Raw genomic sequence first — 23,384 nt, 5'->3', positions numbered from 1 at the left:
GTATGATACTCGTAATGATGTTGTTTTTGGCAGAGAAATACAGACTCTTTTCAATAAAAAAATTGCCAAGCACACAAAAAAAAATGTGTAAAAAAGTGTAATGCAAGTATTTGTCCCGGGATATAACTTCCTTAAATTGAATAAAGATAAATTAAACGAAAATCACAACTTTGCAAGGAAGTGTTGAACATAATAATGTTTTCTGAAAGTAGTTGCAAACTTTTTAATTGCTAGTTCCTAGAAGAAGGCTACGAGTTATCTAGGGGAGGGGGGCCCAGCTGTGACGCAAGCCCAGTTGTGACGCAGCTAAATATTTTTGACATGCGGTATGAGAATGAGAGTTTGAGCCCTGCCAATCATGTTCGTTTGACGTTCTGCAGTTTTTGGACAGACACCAACGTTAATAGTCGCATTGTGTACCTACATATTTCTTTTTATTCTGCTTCACTTGAAGTTAGAAATATTTGCGATATCTTTTTTAAAATAAATATATGTATCTGCTTTACTATAATACTATTTCCATGATGAACAAACATGCCCTTAATTTTTCGTTGTAAGGTACAAAAATGCATTTTTTGTAAATATTGAACTCTGCAAATAGAATACCACTGAAATTTCTTATTTAAAAGATTTTTTTAATACACCCGAACGTGTCACCTTTTCCATCCGTTGCAAATAAACTATGGGTTAAGTAAACAAAGTCGGATTTACAATTATGCAAAGTTAAAAAAAATCATTGGTAAATACATTGAATTATTTGCCACAGCACTTTGCTGACTGCCTTTTTACCAAATTAATACATTTAAATATAAAATACTTTTCAAAGAAACGGCACTAATTATACGCGCACTCGTACATACGTACATATTTAAATAACTGCGTCAGAATATGTGGCGAGATGTAAAAAAGGATTGCGCTCGAATTTGGTTCGCCACTCTTCCATTTTAAGCCTAGCTTTTCTTTATAGCACAAACTTTAATTTACTCGGATCGAGCTTAGGCACGGCATACGTTTAGATGTTTAGTCGAAAGAGTGTGTCGTAGCGAGAGCTCCGCGATAATAACGAACAGTGACGTGCCGAGTTGCAACGTTCAACGCGTATTAATTTAGCATGACACGGCTAAGACTTCGAGTTCCAAAAGATTCATTTCGCTCACGACTACTCGCTCACGGGAGCTCTTTTCACGCTTGCCGATACCGTCTAGCCAAACAAGTATTTGTTCATAATTCGAGTGGATGAGAAGATTGTTAGCAACTACAGCAGCAAAAGCAACAGGGGTATAAACAATGAAGTACAAGTGACGCCAACACACCGTTACACCACTACACGGAATGGTAACAATATTTTTGTTTATCAACTGAGGTATAAATAAACGCCTACAAATAAAGAATATGTATGCATGTGGGTATGTATAATATATGGGGAGAAAATTCCATGTAGCAGACGGCGTTGGCGTTAAGGAAATGCCAAGTGCAGTGCAACTTAGAAGATACAAAGTCACGCGAGCCAAAGCAGCACCAACCAACAGCTGTTCCGTATAAAGCTTCAAGAGCTGGAAATAAATGGTGCACACACAAACACATCTTATAATGCTAATTTGGAGAAACACATAGATATGTACAGGGTGGGCCATATAGCGTTTGCTTTTTGAACCACCTATTTTTTTGAGAATGGTAACACAAATGACATGTCAAATGTGTTCATAATTTACTTAAAGGTTTGACATATACGAAATGGGACGCTATACGCTTGAACAAAATTGGAAAATATTGAAAACCTATTTCCAAAGTGGTGAGCCTTCTTCTTCTTTTCTGATGTTCACATCAGTGGCTACGTCAATAAGCAAAATTGTCAGATTTGGGGCTCAGAAATCCACACGTTACTGTAGAGAAGCAAATGCATCCACAACGAGTCACTGTTTGGTGCGGTTTTTGGTCTGGCGGCATCATCGGGCCATTTTTTTTCGAAAATGAGTGAGGAGCTGCGGTTACAGAAAATGGCCAGCGTTACCGTGACATGCTCAACAAGTTGTTTCCAAAAATTGAAGAGGATGACATGGACGACATTTGGTTTCAACAGGACGGTGCAACTTGTCACACTGCTAAAGTTACACTCGAACTTTAGGCTACCGTTTTTGAAAACCGAATAACCAGCCGAAATTCCGATATCAATTGGCCGCCCCGGAGCTGTGATTTAAGGACAAATGCTATGCGAACCATCCAGAGACGATTGATGCTTTAAAACACGAAATCGAAGTTGCCATTCATGAAATTGGAGCCCAAACAATCGAAAATGTGTTTAAAAATTGGGTTGATCGAATGGCCTACTGTAAAGCCAGTCGTGGCAGTGAACGATATTATTTTTCATCCATAAATGACAATGTTCAATCTTCAAAATAAAAGAAAAAGTTTGAAAAAATATTGATTAGTTTTTTTTTTATAGCCGATTCAAAAAGCAAATTTTTCATGGCTCACCCTGTATATGCATATTATACCCACTGACAAAAGAATTCAATGTTGAAAGAAGTAATCGAGTTGGTAATTGGTCGCGGGTCAAGAAGCAAGAAAACTTCGTTTTAAAACCGGTACATAATTTATTCTTATTATTGTTAGTATTGCCAAAAAATATGGAGATGAAACAACCGTTAACCCCCATTACTGTCGTTTTTGCCTTTTCATTTCTCGGAGTTACGTATCAATTGAAAGCGGTCGCGAGTGAGGTGATCCAAATAATTTCTGCGCATGTTGTGAAGGGAATCCGCTTCAACTCAACCGATTTTATCCTGATAACTGTTTGAACGTTCATTATTTGTTTCCCTTTCAGGTTTTTCTTAACATTTTCTATAGGGTTGGCTTGTGGCGACTGTGGAGGGCAATCGAACATTTCAATCCAATTTTGCTGTTTCCGCCCTGCACACTTTCTGATTCGATGCTTGGGATCGGTGTCTTCCTAAATGGCTGGATGGTAAAATTCAAGATTGGCTGGTTCTTCCAAACATCTTCGTAGATGACGGTAATAATGTTTTTTGGTAAATTTTATTCATAAAAAGTGTATTCAAATTATCGGTAACATAAATAAACGGACAAATACTTTTTCGGAGAAGCAGCCCCTAACATGAAGATTCATCTGTGAATATTAGGTTTATCCAATTGCGTTCCGACTATGCCTTGGCCTATGCAAGTCTTTCTTTAATGTGAGATAATGAGAGAAGTTTGAGGTCTTCTGAACGTAAACATCCTCAAATCGTGTCTTAGAACAGATTCAGCTTCACCCAATGATAAGTTCAGCTTTGTCACAAACAAATCAATGATCTTCTGATTTTGCTTTTTAGAGGTATATTTTTTGGACCTCGTTTGATGAAGTCGTTTACGTTTTTAACTTATGTATGAACATTTTCGACTTCTTCAAATATTGTGCTGTAGATTCACGTCACTTTTTGCATCTTTAGGGTATACCCAAGGGAACACTGCTTCACATCGTTTCTCATAAGCGGAACACATCTTTTAAAAATCAACGTACGTTTTCTACGTTTTCCACAAAAGAATTCATTAGGGGTGAAAAGGATATGCCTATATAACAGCATTTCAATTTTATAACGAAACTTCCGTTAACGGGTTTCTATTAGTCAGACTGTAAAATAAATCTAAAATAATAAAAATTCGAAATAAAACTCATTCGGCGTATATTCTTTGTCGAGTTTTTAGTAAAAAGTTATTCGATTTGCAAATACATACATACAAGCATTTCTCCAAATAAGATCGTCACACAAAAAAACAAACCCAAACTAGTACATAATTTGGGGTTCCCTTAAAAATTTGATTTAGAGAAATATTTACCAAAATCTTTATTCGACTTATGTGGAGATTCATGTTATGGGACAAAAATTTAGCGCCTAGTGCTCTCTAAATGCTATTGCCACTCGATTTCGTTCAAGTTATAGAAAATTCTGGTAATGAAAGTCTGTCTTTATACTACTTTTATAATCACGTAAAGTGGGCATACATTTTTTGGGACGCTCTGTATTAGTTCTACGTGTACAAATATGTATATGTACATGTACCACGCATACATATGCAAATTACATAGGAATAGAAGCACATGGAAATTAGATGTGACGACGGAAAATAAGGGGAACGGATTTGTTTAGGTGTAGAAGAATCGAAGGATGACGAGGGGATGCAGAACAGATGTATAAATACATTTGCTTGCAGACACAATCCAGTGAGTGAGCATATTTTATAAAGGGTATTTCAATAGTCGCGCTGAGATGTTGTTATAAAACGAAACATTAAAAAATTAGGACCTTTCAGGTTTCACTATGTTTATTCAAAAACAGATCTTAACAATTATATAAGAAAAACTCTTCTTCTTCTTAATTGGCGCGATAACCGGTTACGCGATTTTGGCCGAGTTTAACAAAGCGCGCCAGTCGTTTCTTTCTCGTGCTAACCGGCGCCAATTGGACACACCAAATGAAGACAAGTCCTTCTCCATCTGATCTTTCCAACGCAGAGGAGGCCTTCCTCTTCCTCTACTACCACCAGCTGGTACCGCATCGAATACTTTCAGAGTCGGAGCGTTTGTCGGACGACATGAGCCAGCCAAGTTGAAGTGGTTATTCACCAAGAATCCAATTAGTGCTTCCGCACCACCACAAGTTTTACGGTTCTTCCTTCACGACTATATGCAGTCGGTGCGATTGAGAAACCTTATAAAGTTGCTTACGTCTATGCCGGCCAGCTCTTCGAGGTTTTCAAAAAGCGGTTGCCAAGGGTTGGCATCCTCGCCTTCCATTGGACAGGGCACAGAGGAAGCGTATGATTGTTTCATTTTTCTGCACTTGATTCCAACTATGGCATTATACATATATTGTAAGGGATACCCATTTTGGTTGTCTGCTCTCCTGGAGACCAGAAGCCAGTTATCACTTCCGTAAATCTGCAAGCATCCCTTCGCTTCATATTTGTCAATGTTGACGTTTGTTTGTGGTTGTAGGTAGGCCATAACGGTCTGCTAACTTAGCATGTTGTCCGACCTCTCCATCTACAATTCGCGATTCGTAGATATTTTGAGGAAATTGCATTCTTGGGTGTAAAAAAGTCGCAACTCTCCAACTTGATAGGTATCCTTACTGGAGGACGAGTTGGAATCATCTCCGCAGCTGCCCTGCTCTCGTCCGGCAGGTTTAGACATCCGGGCTCTTGTTTTTTCGCTATACCTGCGGATATTTCGAGTTTAAATATTACACATCTGGTGAAATTCCTCAGTAGCTTGAAGCGGTTAATACGAACGTAAATTCTACTTGTGGGTTGTCGTCCGCTAGTCCAGAGCCCCTTCTTCTTTCTTTTTTTTCACCTGCCTGGTTCCTTCCCTTCTCCTCCGCCCACCCCTGTATGGTATCACAATAGACAAATTTTGAGTAATATATTTGCCCAAGTGGCCACTCGCAAGGGCAGCCATATATTCTAGCCTATTTATAGCTGATCCCTCTCTTATCAGTTGGTCCGCTTTTTCGATACCTTCAATGTTGTGATGTCCCGGGACCCAGATTAAGGTAACGTTATAGCTTACGCTCAAGGTGGTAAGGCTATTTCTGCTTTGTTTTGCACACGTTGCTGTTGACACATACATACATACATACATACATACATACATAAAATTCAGCAGAGCGTCACTTTGCATTAATGCGCCATGAAGACCTCTCGAAGAAAAGTTCACACAGCGTTGGATGTGAAATTTAATTTTTATTCGCCAAATTGGTGTTCTTTTTGGATATTCACATTTCATGATGGCAAAAGATATGCAATCATGTTTTCGATAGTATTTAACCATAAACGCATTCACACGGTGTACATAAGTATGTGCATAGGTGAATTGTATAGATACCTTAATAAGTATCAGGTGTTGTTTTAGCTGCATGAGAACTACCGATATCAATAACTATGGTTTGACAACTGTACCGACATTTATGCTCAGTAAGTTTTGGCAAGTCATCATAAATCGTTTAACGCCAGAACAACGCTTCCAAGTTGTGGAAATTTACTTTGAAAAAAAAAAATATCTGCTCGCGAAATACATATAATGTATTATCATCAATAAGGTTTTTCTAATAGGAAGAGGAGCTCAGCCAAACACCTAACAGAAGTGTACGCGCCAATTATTTATTTGTTTTTTATAATCATTTTAATTTCTCAAGCTCCTAAAAAACACCCTATACTTCGTTTTTACGTCATTATTCCTCTTGTTTGCAAACTATTTTTACTTATCTTCGGCGGTCGTGCGGGATAAACAACTTTGCCAACTTTAAAACAAGCAAAACTATAACGTGAAAGTCAACAATGGCAACCAACAATCAACCATCAACTACCAAACAAACAAATTGTCAACAAAACACATTATCATTATACTCATTATAGTTATTGTTGTTGACTTTGCGGATTTGAGCCTCTGCACTTTCATTTAAGATTCTTTGCGAAGAGGTTTGTTTGCTTATTGCTTTTGTTGCAATTGAGTGGCCATTAATATAGTCTTTATTTTTTCGAGTTTGTGTCGCTGTGTACGATGTGTACACCTATATATGTATATGTGTATTTGCAAGGAAAGTCATATACGAAAAACTTACTTAAGCAAATCTGATAAACGGTAGCTAATTAGGAGCCATGTAATGCGTTGTAATCGGATATTGTCGACATATTATGAATGACTACCCGAAAGCGGTTAAGTGATTGATGTGTACGCTTGAACTTAGAATGTGTGTGTACATTAGCTCTTGTATGTGCATGAATATTTAAAACAACTACGACCAACATATATACTTACTAGCATTCTGTGCCGAAAATATGAATTTATATTCATACATACAGATGTACTCATACAGACTTGAACAAATCCTAAAGAACAGTACCCAAATCTCACTGTAAAATTTTATGAATTTTCAGGGTCCGGCGCACGAAGTGTAACCAACTTTATACCGCTCGCGCACCAGATCAGCTGTCAGCGTGAGCTCGAGCACTTTAAAGTAAATCAAATTTTTGTTTATCGCACCATTACTCGTTACAATGATCCGGCACCATCGCGAAACGTCTTGGAGATGGTCAGCAAAAGACTGCAACGTTACGTGAAATAGTCCAAAAGGTGAAGAAGCGATTTGAGCGAAATCCCCGACGAAGTGCCAATCAAATAGGGGAAGAACTGAAAATATCTGACCGTAGCATTCGCAGAACACTGAAAAATGATTTCAAAGTCAAGCTTTACAAGATCCAAAAGGCGCATGATCTCACACCAAAGCATCAACAAGCCACCCTTGAGAGAACGAAAGAGTTGTTTCGCTTGGCCGAAAGCGGTCAATTTCCGAACATTGTGTTTTCTGACGAGAAAATTTTTCAAAACGAAAGTCCTGCTGTACAAGCAAATTTACACAGTTTTCCTTCAACGAATTGCATCCATCATATTGTAAAATCACGCGAACTATTTTCAAGTAATTAGGTAAGCATGCTACAGGGTGATTAGAGAACATCGCAAATGTGGAATTTACTATGTTCTTTTGCACCAAAGGACGCGGCACGCTAGCGGCCCTTACAGAGAAAATAAACGGCCGATTCAATTTTCGCCCCCGAAAACCTTAAAAAAGACCTTTTGATAATAAACATATTTGCATTTAAGTTTATTTTATTTTATTTTGTAAATACCTACTCGGCGACCAGCAACTTTAAATTGCAAAACCAAAAACTGAGTCATTGAGTCAGAAGAAAAAGAAACAATAGACAAGATGTTAGGTACATATAGCATATTACGAAGCTAAGAGTGCAAAAAAGCTCTGTATAATTTTGACAACATAATTGGCATATAAGCACTAGCCGCGTACGAGTATACATGTTTCAAAGAAAATAATTCGTCTTTGATGACATCCACGAATTCACGGTAGAGTTTTTAAAAGACCTTGAAATGACGGCAAGGTCCAGACACCGGATGTATACGGTTCACTAGACAGGGATAGTTTGCTGGGACGACAGCCCTTTGTTGGGAAAAACTCGAGTCATTTCAGTAACGTAGAACCGGCTGCCAAAACCGCGGGCTTAACCAAAACCGCCCCTACGAGAGGACTGTCCTGTGTCGATCAACTCGTCAGTGATTTTTCGAGACCAAATCTCTAAACAGAGGAAGTTAAAGCAAGGTGTTCCGCAGAGTAGTGTCCTCGCACCCTTGCTCTTCAACTTCTATGTATATATCGAAGCTTCCCCAGTCATTAAACGGAGTCTCTCTAGTCTCCTACATTGACGATCGCACGATAATGGCGTCGGGAAATGCATTGATGGGTTGCGCGCCAAAGTGAACGATTACATCACCAATTTTTCTCGCTTTTTCACTGCGGTGAGTCCAGACTTGCCAAAACACTGCAATTCCAGCTCCAGCTTCCCCGTGAGACCCACGTAACCTTGACACATTATGTTTTGACCCCGACATACCAAACATTTGTCCTGCACTTTCTCTGTAAATGTCCGGGTTTGGCAGCTAGGAGATTAAACACACTGTGTGCTCCTTTCTTCGACAGCTTGGGGCAGTGATCCACCCTAAATCCCATCCATTTTATCCATTACATCAACAGCTCCGACTGGCTGCAGATATCTGTCTAATGGTGGTCTCATAATGGTTTCAAAAAGGCACTTTAGTGCTACTTGGGCAGTGGCAGTCTGGCACCTCAACCTACTACTACTATCTTAATGAATACCCTAGAGATCAACCGTATAAACAAAATTGTACATGAAAACATGTAAAAGATCAGCATTTCAGTACCCGGGTACCACGTGTGTACACATGCAGGTTAAATAACATTTTTTTTTTTGAAATATTAAATTCCTCAAGAAATGTGTGGGCCACAAATAATAAATAATCAATACAAAGTGCTAACAAAAACCAATAGTTGAAATGTGTTTCTGTGCCCTGCGACTCATTGTTGCTTTCCTCGGCGTCACCGTGCCACAGTTTTCATTGTACAATAGAGAATTTTTATTGTAGAAATTTCTAATTAAACGGGCTATTGGTACTATTTTATGCGATTGGTTGCATTGATTTGAATTTTTGAAATGCCAAAAAGCAGCTCATCCGAAACGTGAATTTTTATATGCATGTATATATATGTACATAAGTGTATAAGTGCATATGCTCCTTTTTCGTTTCTGTTTTACGAGGCTGCGTTACGAACTAATTTGCCAACGTGAAATTCAGCACTAGCAACTTGATCTTAATATATAGAATAAAGTATTTATTAAGATTCCAGTGCTGAGATTTAACTCAAATTAATGTGTGCCGCCGTAGCCGAATCGGTGGGTGCGTGACTACCATTCGAAATTGAGAGAACGTTGGTTCGAATCTCCGTGTAGCTTTAAAATGAACAAAAAGATTTTGTTCTAATAGGGGCCAAACACCCAAAAAGGGTGTTCCGTTAAAAATTGCAAGGTATTATCGTGGAAAATATGAAATTTTGTATCTAAATTTTTTGAACATTTTTTTCGCTCATAAATAATTACTGATCTACCGTCTGAGGTTTAGTGCATTTACTTACCTTGCCATCGGTATCTGAAGCGTGATAACGAACTTCGAGCGAACCACCGAGAACAGCATACCAAAAGCGACCCTGTTCGCCAGCACGGAATACTGTAAATACAAGCAAAAAATATAATGAAGATGCGGAAAAATATGGCAATAATATTTTAACTTGGCGATAAGCAATAAACTCAATTGGAGCAAAGCATACTTTTAGGCGCGGGGCCAAAATAAAGATTTAAATGCATATATCCATAGCTGCAATAAGGTAGCGCATATTTCCATATTGGGAAAAAATATAAAGAAAATGAAATGTTGGCATTCATATTTCGAGTTAAGGGACAACGCAACTGTGAAAATTCAAAAAAATCGAATTGAATGAATTCTTAGTATAACTACTCAAGAAAATGTGGTAAAAATTTCAAAGCGAAATTCGCTTTATTCCCGATTCTATGTGCACTTAAGTGAGCGCTCGTCGGTTCGGCCCCGTAGCGCTTACGATACGATGCTTTATTTCAAACGCGTTTTTCTCGTAATGACCTTTTTTGATATGGTGGCAACGATTTTTCGAAGACTAATGCACCGATTTTAAATTTCTTTTTTTCAAAATTTTTGTTATCGCATTGGCTATCGTTGTACGTAGCCGATTTTCAAAATTTTGAAAATAACTATTTTTTTGGGCCTGTTGAAAATCAAAAAAATGGTGAAAAACACACATCGAATTTCAAATCACCACCATTTTGTCGAAAAAAAAAACGAAACAAACGGCTACGTACATTGATAGCCACTATTGTGTAGATTAATAAAATTTTTGGTTTTTTGATTTCAGATGATTATTCATTGCTGTATCGCTGCCACCAAATGACGCCATTTTTTTAACTCGTTACGTTTATTTACATAAATTTGTAAATTTTCAATATTTTTTAATAAAAATTTACATCAACATAGTTTAATACATATACATATAATAAATTGCCTCGAATAATCATTCCTACTTACAAAAAAACATCCCAAAAATCGACTATTTTTTTACCCCCCACAGTGGCGTTCCCCCTTAATTTAATTACGAGTAGAAAGGGCACGGATGAAGTTCTTAAAAATCAACAGTGATTTCTGTACATTTACGTGTCGCTTCGCCATATAAGTTACCTCAGCATGGAATTTCAATTCAAGGTTTGTATATTTGTATTCATCACAACATCTGCAGTCCCGTTTTACAAACACAGTTTTCCCTTGATGGCAGATTTCATTTCGGATATCTGAATTTATCTAACGAAATCCAAGTAATATCTTTTGAAACATGAACGGCTTTCCGCGCTTTTCTCACTGCTGCATCAGTTTATTGCTAAGTGTCAGTCCCACTTAATATTCAACTAATGTCAAAATTACTGCATTAAGTAAGTATTATATTTGAGGCACTGCGCTGCCTTGCTGATGCTCATGGAAATTGGAGAAATCTTCGACATTGTTAACACTATTTTTGCATTCGAGGATTTCTAGGTTTACTAGGTATAAGCACAAACTTTGTGTCTATACTTAAAACTGTTTGTTATCGTCTAAACTTACGTGTCACCCCTTTCTCCAAGTCCTCATAAAAGCCGCACATGGCCAGTTGCTGCAACGCTGACCCGGGCAGACGACACAATGGCTCCACTCGCCGCAGACGACAGGATATCAATTCAGCATCGCGTAAATTTCGATCACAAGGACTGGAAATAGATAAAATTGTTTAAAGAAATGGAAATTAGTTCTTTACCTTCGTCACTACACAAGGTCATGGAGCGTATTTCGATATAATAATTTAATATTACATTAGGAGGGATGAAAGACATACCAAAATTATGGAATAGCACACAACTTTTTCCGCCCCTCCCATCGATTTTTCGTAAAATTTATAATTTAGTAACTTTAATTTCCATTCACAAACGTCCAAAAAATTATAAATTATTCTAATTATACTCTAATTTATTTCAAAAAAATTGTATATTTTTATAGGGACCCTGAAAATCCCACAAGTTAGTTAACAATGGAAGAATCAAAAATATTAATTTCGTTTTTCTTATTTTTGGACATTTGTGAAGAGAAATTGAAAGAGAGATTAAAGGGTGTCGATCTGTAAGCACTTTATTTGGGCCATCCCAAGGTATATATAAATTGGGCAGTAGCACAATTATCAATTAAACAACCCGCTACATGCCAACTTAAAAATAACTCAATTATATTCAGTTGAAAACAAGCCTACTTTTTCGGCGCCACCGCCATACCAAAGTAGTCAGCTAAAACATTGAGTAAGTAATAGTATAAAGTAGAGTCACAATCTCTCAATTTTTGGCACAGGAGCATGTATCGCACGGTCGAGTGAAAAAAGAAGAAAGGCGACAAGTTTTAGAGGCGAATAACGACGTCTCTGCTCGCAACGATAATAAATTACTAGGTCTCATGATGAAGAAAAATTCAAAAAGTATAGGTATATCAGACCGATAACCAGCTCGCAGCGAATTTGAGCGCATATGTTTGTACGAGGTACGCTATAAGATACTTAATAAATGAAAAGTATGGTTTTATATATTTTTTTTTCTGTTTAATCCACTTTAAGCAAAAAACCGACTTTTCGAAAATATTTTTTGGTTACTATCATCGCTGGGCGTAGGCCGTCTTCACAGGTCTCTCTTCCTTTTTGAAATAGTCGATCTCAAAGACTGATAACATTTTCTAAACATTTTATTTCGAGGTATTTGCTTTTTAACAGGGTATTCAATCACAGCGCTGTTCTCTAAATAGCTATAATTTCTAGCTTCCGTCACGTCGTTAGTGTTATCAGTCATTGCTGAGTGTCTTAAGGTGTAGTACTCGTATTACTCGTATCAGCCGCCCCTTATGCATATGTATGTACGGAGATGCATACATCCGAGCATCCTACGCTAGGTTGTAAGTAAAGTTTGCGCCAGTACAAATGCATATAATATATATTAAAAAACATTCTTCATTTATTTGTTTATTTATTTCTGCTATTAAATTTCCCCATCCAATACCTCCCAATTCAGGAAACACAGCCATTCACGCAACAACAACAACTATGTATATAAAAGTTAGGATGTATTATTTGACTCATTTGACGAAAGGTTTGTGTTGACAGTGCTTTTTATGCGAACGTTCATAATTTAATCTAATATCTACGGCCGCCTCAGCCGAATCGGTTAGTGCGTAACTACCATTCCATAGTGCGTAGATTCGAATCTTCGTGCATGAAACACCAAAAGGATAGAAAAGGTTTTTCTAATAGCGGTCACCCTTTGGCAGGCAATAGCAATCCTGCGATAAAGAGGCTCCTCAAAGAAAATATCTACCGTTCGGAGTCGGCTTAAAACTGTTGGTCCCTCCATTTGTGGAGATCGGCCAAACACCTAAAAATTATTTATTTGTTGTTTTTTAATATCTACGTAAGTTTATTTAACATCTTTCTTTTGCTTTCAGATAATGTTCCCTACTTTTTTAACCTGTAATAGGTGCATCAGTTATTTTACTTTGATTCAAATTTAAATCCTCAGGAGTTGTTAAATGTTCCAAATTATTTCTAATAAATTTATATTATGATATTTTTATCAAAAACAAATGTACGTATTTGTATATTATTTAGTGGATAACCAGTTTTTCAGCACTAAGCCAATATTTCACTTGATTTTATCAAAATTTCCCAAAAAATGTTAAACTTGCAAAGTCTGCTGAGAACAACTCTACAATGATAGTATATAGAAGTAAAAAATACTTCTGATTCAATCAAGCCTAAGCTTTCGAACTTTACCCAATTGATGATTTGACATTATGGAATTAATTTTTTGTCTGCGGAAGCATTACATTTAATTTGTCAACTTTATTGCCACGCAATAAAAACCTTGTTTGCTGCTGATAAAATTCTTGCATGAAATCCTCGGCCCTTCTTAGGGGGGAACTTAATGGCGAATAGCAACAACATTGCAAAAAGGTTGACTACTGGTTTCACTGAGTTACGCACATACCCGCAAATACGTTCCAAGTTCAGTTTTGTGTTTTGCATACGAAATTTCTCCACGAACTAAGCAATGCAAACTGAACTGTATGTATATATAAGCAGATATATGTATGTACAATACTCATTTCAGTTGCATAAATTAAATTTTGAATGCTTAAAATCTACAAAAAAGCGGGTTGAAATAAACACAGAATACAAAATTCTCAAACAGAAACGTTGTCATGGTAGGATTAAGTTCCCAATAATAAAGCAAATCCATTGAGATTTCGACCACGCATATTACATTTTAGATATTTCAGAAAATAATCAGCGTGCATTCCAATTAGTTGTTGCAATTTTACAGAAGTGTACATATATAAATACACAGGACGCGCTGCTCCAGGCTTCCCAGGGATATGCAAAGCAGATGTCTGTATGATACCACAAATCTTTGCAATTAAAATGCTGGATTCTATTAGTTATCTGCTTTGAAATCTCATTTGGTATAGGTTTCTATCCTTCTTTGTGTCTTGTTTTAAGCGTATGAAATTTAACAAGTGCGCTTACGAACCCAGATAATTATTTCAGATCTCAAACTTAAACATTTCTTGTACTTTTTATCATCGCCTTTAGTTTCATTAATCCCAAAAGCGATGTGGATCTTTCTAGGTCTTATTTAAGTAAAATCTAGCCTGTCCGTTCGGAAACATCTTTTATGATCTAAATCTTTTAAAATAAGTTACAAAAACCCGTATGATGAATGCTCGAAAAACCAAACCTTTAAGCTGGAGGTTAAAATATTGTTGCACCACAGTTTGGGGGTCTCTAAAGCCAAGTGAACAAACAGAGGTTCAATCAGTGAGGCAAGGAATATTAAGTATCAAAAGTGATTTCGTTCCCGCGGTGAATACGTTGCTGAATGGAAATATTATAAGTCCCTTTCCCAAAGAGCCTAAAAAGGATTAAAATCTTAACAGTAAGTAATTAGTGACAGCGAACTACAAATGAATATTAAAAAGGAAATATTGTATTTAATTGCCATTGTTTTTATTTTTTTAGCTTATCACAAAAAATCATATTGGCGAAGCTGAGTTGGCAACACTATTGAATTTAGTAGAGGGGTATTCAGACAAACTCGAATAAATACGCAGCTTACCTGTGTATTTATCAAATTTACACAAATGTAATTAAGTACAAGCAAATCGCGAAATTTTTTGCCCACAAAATTACGTTAGGAATAATTTAAGTATTATTGATTAAAAATGAAAATTAAACTTTCACTCATATGTGCGAATGTGTACCTATACATAAATGTGCACACACATGCATGCAGATATAGACACACAACAGAAACGGCTAATGAATTGATAAACAAAAACGCAATTTGCTGCATACTTACAGGCTGGAATGAATTTAAGTGAAGGTTGCTTAACACATATCATTATGTGAGATTTTAGAGAGGGAAAGAGAGAGGTTAATGAAAGATAAAATTAAGAATGAGCGAATGAAGGGCCATTTCCTATCTTACCCTGTCATGTATAAACGGATACATGACTTTCACAGAGCATCGCTGTGAGTACAATGTATATCCTGGAGTGTCTAGAGCTTATGGTCAATATATTCCTGGGTACATGACGATACATGCCCATCTCCAACTGAGTAGGTATGCAAATATTTTGCAATAACGCTGAAATATTCAATATTGGGCGCGTGATTGTTGATAGTGTCTGCAAACGACATCCACACAACTACAACCACAATACATATCAACACATTGCACATTAGAAATTGCGTGATCCAAACAGCAGCAAATTTCGATGGCAAATGATTACGTTGTCATCGTCACGCTTTTTTTTGGATTTACATAAGCGATTACTAGTTCGCACTTGCGTTTCCAGTCATAAATTCGACAAATTATTCACAGCAGAGTGGGGCATTTGCGTATCATTCGAGATTTACAAGGCTCGATTCCTGCCACGCCAATGCTCTACCAGACCACATCTGTCGAAAGTTATAGTACTTCTGGACATAGGATGCCGCGGGCGGGCATCGCCGTGCAAAACTCACCAGTTATCTATGTAGACATATGGAAAAGAGAAACAATGCGAACGAATGGATTTATCGGCAGTTTAATGAAGATTTTAATTTCCTGAGTGTGAGTTCTCTTTTTCAGTGTTTGGGCATCGACTTTGTCATTGTATTAACTAGCATTACAAGCGAATCGCAATAAGTTTTATAGTACACTTTTAATATATTTATTTTGAGTTTTGAATGCAGTGAAAATTAATTCTCTCACTTAGAATATCTACATATATATATAAAAATAAGTTACATTTCCTTGGTAATCTTATAACTCAAGAACCGCCGAACCGATTAACACAAACATTTCAGAGTTATTTTCTATCTTTGAGGAGGTAGTTTGTGTGAAGCTTGATTGAAATCGGTGCAGCCGTTCCTGACATTTTATGTGAGTAATGGTTTCCTCTCATACGAAATGCCTGTATGGGAAAAACAACAACAAATACACAGCCGCCTATGAGCGTTTCTGTTGTACTGTTGTGGTTGTAAGTGTATTATGTTAATATTAATTTTGGACGAAAATATAATAAAAACTGGAGCATTCAAGGAACTGGAAAAACATTTTTAACTTTATTTATTTTAGCATAATTTATTTAGCGTAAAAAAATGAAATGGAAATTAAAGAATCAAAGTTTAATTACAAGTTTTTATCGGCTCTTTCACCTTACCTGTATATAGGTGACCACCACAATCAAATTTTAAAAAAGTACAGAAAAGGCTATTGTGACATCTTTAGAAAGTATGTTGAATGAAAAAAAACCAACTAATTCAACTGTTTAAACATTTTACGAGTTCTATAAAGAAAACTTAATATGAAAAATTTCTTGCGGTATAAAAAAACATTTTATGTATGGTGGTGCCAAGCCCACTGGGAAATGCTAGTCTCGATATAAAAAATCTTAAAATATTCGAAAATTTTCAACAAAAAAATTAAAAATTATTTGGCGCTTACACCCTTTTTCGGAGTTTGGTCAATCTCCTCCTCCTTTTTCTATCATTTTCTTGTTTCATGCACGGAGATTCTAACCTATGGCGGACGCACTGCATACTACCGTTATTTTTGTTGGTTCACAAAACAATAAAAATAGTTCATAAAAATAATATTTAATAGTTTTCAACTGAGTAAAGTTTTGTTTTTGTTTCCTGTTTTAAGACCAATTAGTGTATATGGTATACGTATATTATTATAGAACCCAAAAACTCGGAAGTTAGTAGGTAAATTCACCTTGTTTCATGGGAGAAGGTGGAAAAATTGTAAATTTTTAATCACATTTCACTTCCGTAGTAAGTCGAATTTTAAGTCACTAAACTTCTTAAGAGAATGGTTAGAGCTGTCATCTACATATATTCATTTATTAGGAATGTATAAATACAGAAAAATCTGTCCACGTTGCGTGCTCAAGTTATAATACAATAAAAATTTTGAGTAGTTCGAGTATCATTTTTAATACACTCGTCTTCACTTTCACATTAAGAAGACTCCCGGGATGGGGCTTTACATGGCTTTTCTGCATTTTTTTGAAATAATTGAATAAGATCTATTCACTATTTCTATGACCGTCGTCAGCACGAGCTGTATTTTATAAGCACATAAGGCAAGAGCCCTACGTAAAATTGTTCAGTTGAGAACGACGACGAATGGAATTTTCGGCGTCTTCTTCAACCCTTCGCTCTGTAAACTTTGTGAACAGATTTATTTTTTCCAAGTAAATTTCCACAGTTTGGAAGCGATGTTCTGTTCGTTTCATGATGGCTTGCCAAACCTTACTGAACAGAAATGCCATCACAGTTTGCCATTCAACTGTCAAACCATAGTTATGGATGCGGATAGTTCTCATGCAGCTAAAAAAACGCCCTGTACGTCTATGTTGGCCTTGAATATACTGAATCGAATACGAGTAATCGAGAAGTGCAAACTCATAAAATTTTATGTCTACATAATTTCGCTGTAACCACTGTATCGCAATAAATCAAAATTCTATTAACCACAAAAGACAATTGCACAGCGATCAAACTCCGTGATAGACTGTGTCAAGTTAAGCATGAACGTTTGAACATTTTGCTAAATTTTTGTGAGCGTCCAAATGATACGGGTCCCCACGTTAAGAGGTTTACTGTATTTGAGAATAATTTTTCAAGCGCCTCCCCCAGCCAGAAGTCAACTGTGTAAACATCTGGTTGACGACGCAAATAGGATGTGTGCACTTGCTTTGTTGAAATTCAATATGGCCTTTTAGTCCGCACTTTCAGAGCACTTGTAGTGAACTTGGGGAGTATTTTATACAGAGATGTTTTTATGCAGCAAATGCGTGCGTTTGTGTGTATGTGAACGTGCCAAGTCAGTAAGTTTGTATATGTGTTGCTAGTGCATGGATATACTCGTATGTGTAGGAAAATACGGTTGATTGATTACTAATGGGTGATTGCCTACTGATTCCTTATATATTCCATATACATACTTACATGCATACCTAGCGATTTTAAGCCTACAGAGTTATTTATACGTACATACCTCACACTCCTACTTATTATATATTGACTTAAGACTTTGTCCATCAAATGTCATGTAAACTATGTTTAAATGTTAAAACTTCTGAAATTCGTTAATGTCAGTGCACATATTCCTGTGTTTAAAGGAATTATTAGCAGCAGCGAGACTTCATTTTAGCCTTTAGAAAAATTTGATTTTGATCCTAACTTAATGCAGACCTGATTTACGAGTTTCTTATTTCCTGTCACCACACTTTTTCAAAGGATTCTTAAAAAGGCTTCTTCCAATTGATCAAAATAATATCAGGTGAAAGTACAGGCGGACAGTCAGACACAGTTGTATCAGTCCAAGATATTGAAATAAACATAGGCAAATATATCCTAGATTGTTCCAAATTAAGAATTAAAAATTATAATACTTCGAAAACTTCTGTCTGAGTTAAATTTGAAGTTTTTACTACTGTTTTTTACGATTTACTTTCCCAATTAAGCAAATTTCAAACCTCACTTATACTCACTATGTATAATATTTTGTAATTTGCGTACCTGATTAAAGTAGTTCCTAATCAGAAAAGCACAGCAGCAACGATGTCTAAACCGAGGAATGCCCTATGGTGTCCCAAATGGGACATCATAAAGCTTTATGAAATGACAGCAACATAGAGTAGAAGTCAGAAGCAAAATGAATTATGCATGTAAATTGCAAGCTGCGGCGTTGATCCTTGCGTCATTTCAAAGATTTAACAAAGCGCGTAATTTGTTAATTCATCAAAAAGTCAAGCAGAAGCTATGAGTCAATATACATCCGAGTAATACACAGGACTGAACTAGAAATAAATTCGGGGATGACGTTCGTGTCTTTCTGGCAACACCTGTTTTTTATCCAAGTTAAATGGTAAAATGAACAAAACGCCACACTGCTGCCATTGAATACGCTTGAGTGTTCATACATATTCGTTCACACAGAGTCCCCACAATGCGCCAGCAAGCACAAACATATAATGGTTGAAAAGATACACACAAATTACATGCTTTATGAAGGTCCAGGGGCTGCTCTTCGGACAGATGGCCCATTGTGATGGCACATGGACGAGCTAATTTAGACAAAGCTCTGTTTTAGACAAAACGGGATAACTGCAGACACCATGTTTAACACTTTCGCCCTCCTCCTCATCCCTTCAGTTCCGACGAAAGTAGATCATAGGCAAGCCCATTCGCTTATGGTGCTCACACTCACCAACGTATCGTAGTCCGTTTCCGTTGCCCGTAGGATACACAAAATTGAGCAAATCTTTAACACGTAGAAAACAACTGCGTTCTTTTAGTAAACATATTTACACAATACATCGGTTTGTGTGTGTTTGTGTTTGTTTGTATCGACACAATGTTGCATTGATGGTTTTGCATACACAGTTTTACACACATCCGCGTTATCAGTTACAACTTTTCATTGTTCCAAAGTCAAAAACCACCAAATGCAAATAGTTCATTTATCTATAAGTAATATTATTCAACATTGTTTTTAAGTTATATTATTTTAATAAAAATTAAATTGTTTCTAAGTTTATTTTGTAAATAATTTTGAAATGTACTGTACGATCTACGATACTACGGAAAGGTGGTGAGAATTCATTTACATGGGGCTCTCATTAGTTTCATCGTGTCAGCTGGCACGTGCGTACGTTTACGTTGGTAAGTGTGAGCACAAGTACCGTGACACACTATAAGGGAGTGTCCTGTAATAAAATCTACTGAGCCATGTTATGTGCAGAAGTCCCATTCTTTGCCCAGCTCATCTGGGACGGATTATCTTTTTCAACAGTTTGAATGTGGTACTAAGAAATTTCGCTATTTCATATTCAATATTCCATTTGAGAAACCACATCAAAGCGCACACCACAAATCGGAGCAAGAGTTCAGCTAAACACCTAACAGAGGATGTACCTACACGCCAATTATATATCTGTGGTCATAAGCAATAATCGCCTAAGTCGTTAACTTTGCTTCCGAGATAAATAGCTTTTTATATTCAGAAGCGTTTCTGAGAAATGTAGAAAGAAGCTTTAAAAAACTGTAAATACATAATTATTGATCATTTCAAGCACAATGCTCAGTTAAACAATTATAATGAAACTTGCCTTTGTTTAGGAGATATTTAATAAAAAGAAATAAAAGTGTTTATTGCAAACATAACATATGATATAAGAATGACTATGTTGACTAAGGCTTTTATTGTAAAAGAATTGGTTGCTGTTTGTGTGGCACATATTGAGTTAAGGAACTATTGCATATATAAATTTATCAAGATAAAGAGTTAGTCCATTTCACTAATACGAGTTTATTTAAAAAAAAAGGAATTTTACAAATTCATTATTTTAAACTAAATGACATTTTCCGAAAACTTATTTTTGTAATATTTATATGTAATATTTATTTATTTGAAAGTATAAGTATAATATGTATATCAGTCGAAGTTATTCGGTTTCTGATTCACCTTCTACTAAATCTGGATGTACATCAGTTGAGTTATCTGTTAACAAACTTTTATAAAAAGGATGAAAGCATGGATTTACAAATGGTAGTAAATCAAGGAGATCCTTTTTCTTTTTTGAGCTGATCTTAATGTCTTGTGTTAGCATTGATATGTCGCTTATTGCTATTTACACCACGTTGTAACAAGTTCAATGTTTTAAAAGGAGCATATTCGTCTAAAGTGGTTTTATAAAGAATTTTTGCAAAATTTCTCTTTGTAAATCTTAGCCATCTAATATCTTTCCAAACGAATTTTCCCCCATCTAGATTATTGGTTCTTCACATTAGCTTTGTTTTTAAGAAAAGCTGGAAATCAAAAAAAATCTTGTAAGTTCATTTCAATTACGTTGAACGGATTTCTGCAACGTACACTTCTTATAAAATTGTACCAGTCACGTGGATGATGTATTTGTGTCTATCACAGCGTGATCCCCATCGCATTCCATATGCGTGTGCCAAGGTTCTAAAAATTTGTGATCATTAATTTCTAAAGTGGGGTTAATTTCAAGAGCCAATGTGAACATTGCACACACGAATGAATTCTTATTTTGTCCCATACAGGAATCACTGTAAAAGATTGCATGATTAACTTGTGGAAGATTGTTTATATGTTTGAATAAGCATGATGCGATTTGATTGCCGCCACGGGCAGAAAGTGCCTCATGCCACATAAAGCAATGTGGGGTGCCAGTTGTACGGTTAAATTATAGGTCCAAAGCTGCCTTTTGTAGAAACTTATTGAGTTTCTTAAGTATGGGGTAGGCAAGCACTGCTGCAAATCAAAAGTATACACTTTAACTTTGGGATCATCGGAAGAGCAAGTTTTGTCATTTCTTTTTGACTCATATGCAAAATCTGCTTTACTCTGATGGGCTAAGAGTTCCTTTTCTAAATCACGTAGTAGAATATCATCGGATTCCTGTTTAGCAATAGCAATTTTAGCTTTAAATTTTTCGCACGTAGAACAGGCTGTAAAACATTTTTTTATTAAATAATTATAAGAAGCGTAAAAGGCTTCTTACACTATATGTTTTGTCATTTGTATATGTATGTCTACTTAGAAAAATGCAGATACAAAATAGAAACGATTCTATTTTCGCTTGACACATAACTACATTAACATATTCCTTAATTTGTTGGCAACATTTTTTGGAGTTATTTATTTATTGTAAGAAAAAAGCAAATAAATTGAACTACTTAAAGCATTGGAAGTCATACGACAATACGTGAGTGTAGAAAGAATGACAAGTCATATGTAGAAACCATATCGTGTAAAAAGGCCTTAAAGATGTAACTTACTTTTAAAAATACCACTGTATGAGGAAACACTAACTACGTTGGCTTTGTATTTATCGCAAAACAAAGTATACATTTGGGCCAGGGATACTACTGCATGTAAGTATTGGCAACTTGTATCTCTCCTGGTATAGTGACTTTCGTATTTTGGAAAGCTGTTTATGTAGTCTTTTACAAGTTGAACTTTATCATCCGTAAGTATATTTTTTCCTCCACCTGATCCGCGCTTATCAACAAGGTCACTGTTAGGATAGTGTAATTTCTTCTTCAAAACAGTTTTGACGAAACTGGCACTCTCATCAAAACACTGTAGGAAGCATTTTTGGCATACCTGCACTCTTTGGCCTTCAAACTCAACATAATAAGCAGCCTAAAATTTTCGCTCACGTGGCCTTTCAGGGTGTTTTTGCATATATTGAGTTTTTTTGTCGGTGATTTCAATTAAGGAACCAATGAACAAAATTCTCTGATTGTACGTACCCAACGACTAATATTTATTAAAAATGCTTTTCTGAAATGCAAGCGGAACCTTTGATTTGCACTTCATGCGACAATCAATAATAAGAGGTCTCAATTTTCTTTCCGACACAACAACATCCTTTACATTAACGTATGCCTTTCCCAAGTTCCGTCTTGTGCACGATTGTTTCCTCGAATAAGCTCTTTGGGATGTAGTCGGGGGCTCGTTGAGCAGTTCATCATCATCTAAATTGCTACTATTTCCATTATTAGTAGAAGTTGAGTCCTCATAGTCGGAATCTAGGACTGAGTCATCACTGTCAAAACGGAGATTTTCCTGTAAATTTGATTTATCTGCCTCATTCTCACTGCATAGTGGAGTATTAGAAACATTTGTTAATAAATCAGCCCCACTGCCCTCTAAAAACGACATACTTCGTTTTCCATTTCATTAATTTTAAATATTTTTATTAATTGCTTTATTATATTTTTTTAGTTCAGAAAATATTCAATTTTACCGAAACTTTTTTTTTCTGACCTCTTATAACCTCTGCATTAATCACAGGAAATTGCTTAACTCAAATGATTTTAAAATGGCGCTTTAGGCATACCAATCTAACTGCACTTTGCAAAAAGAATAAGAGCATATGTCATTCGCATTTGTCGCGTATGAAGATATAGCTCTCTTAAAAACTCACAACAAAAATGCATTAACAACTTTTGAAGAGATAGTGCATGCTTATATATATTTTCAACTTGTAATAAACACTCACCTTCACTTTGGCTCTTATGTCAGCTCTCTTGTGTATGACAAACTTAAAAAAAATTTAGGTGCAAAAAAAACTTAAGTTATTATAGGCCATTTAAATATAACATTATTGTAATTGACCATCTTCTTAAGTATACTTAGACTCATATAGTAAATGCAATAGCGCTTCGTTGCGAGTTAGTCTAATATGTTTTTATTAATATTTACACTAAAAAAATAGTTAGAGT

The 23,384-nt window shown here is 36.0% G+C and overlaps 1 protein-coding gene across 1 annotated transcript in view; it reads right to left on the bottom strand.

Annotated features, from left to right (window-relative positions):
- The window catches only part of LOC129244441 (rap guanine nucleotide exchange factor 4), a 97,593-nt gene that overhangs the window by 59,696 nt on the left and 14,513 nt on the right, over positions 1 to 23,384 (bottom strand). The window contains exons 3-4 of the mRNA XM_054882068.1: positions 11,111 to 11,253; positions 9,564 to 9,655 (exon numbers count right to left, since the gene is read on the bottom strand). Of these exons, the coding sequence (XP_054738043.1) occupies positions 9,564 to 9,655; positions 11,111 to 11,253 (235 nt within the window). The remainder of the gene's footprint in view (positions 1 to 9,563; positions 9,656 to 11,110; positions 11,254 to 23,384) is intronic.

Source organism: Anastrepha obliqua, chromosome 4 (assembly GCF_027943255.1).
Source record: "Anastrepha obliqua isolate idAnaObli1 chromosome 4, idAnaObli1_1.0, whole genome shotgun sequence".
NCBI classification, from domain to species: domain Eukaryota; kingdom Metazoa; phylum Arthropoda; class Insecta; order Diptera; family Tephritidae; genus Anastrepha; species Anastrepha obliqua.
This window is presented reverse-complemented; position numbering and strand designations above follow the sequence as displayed.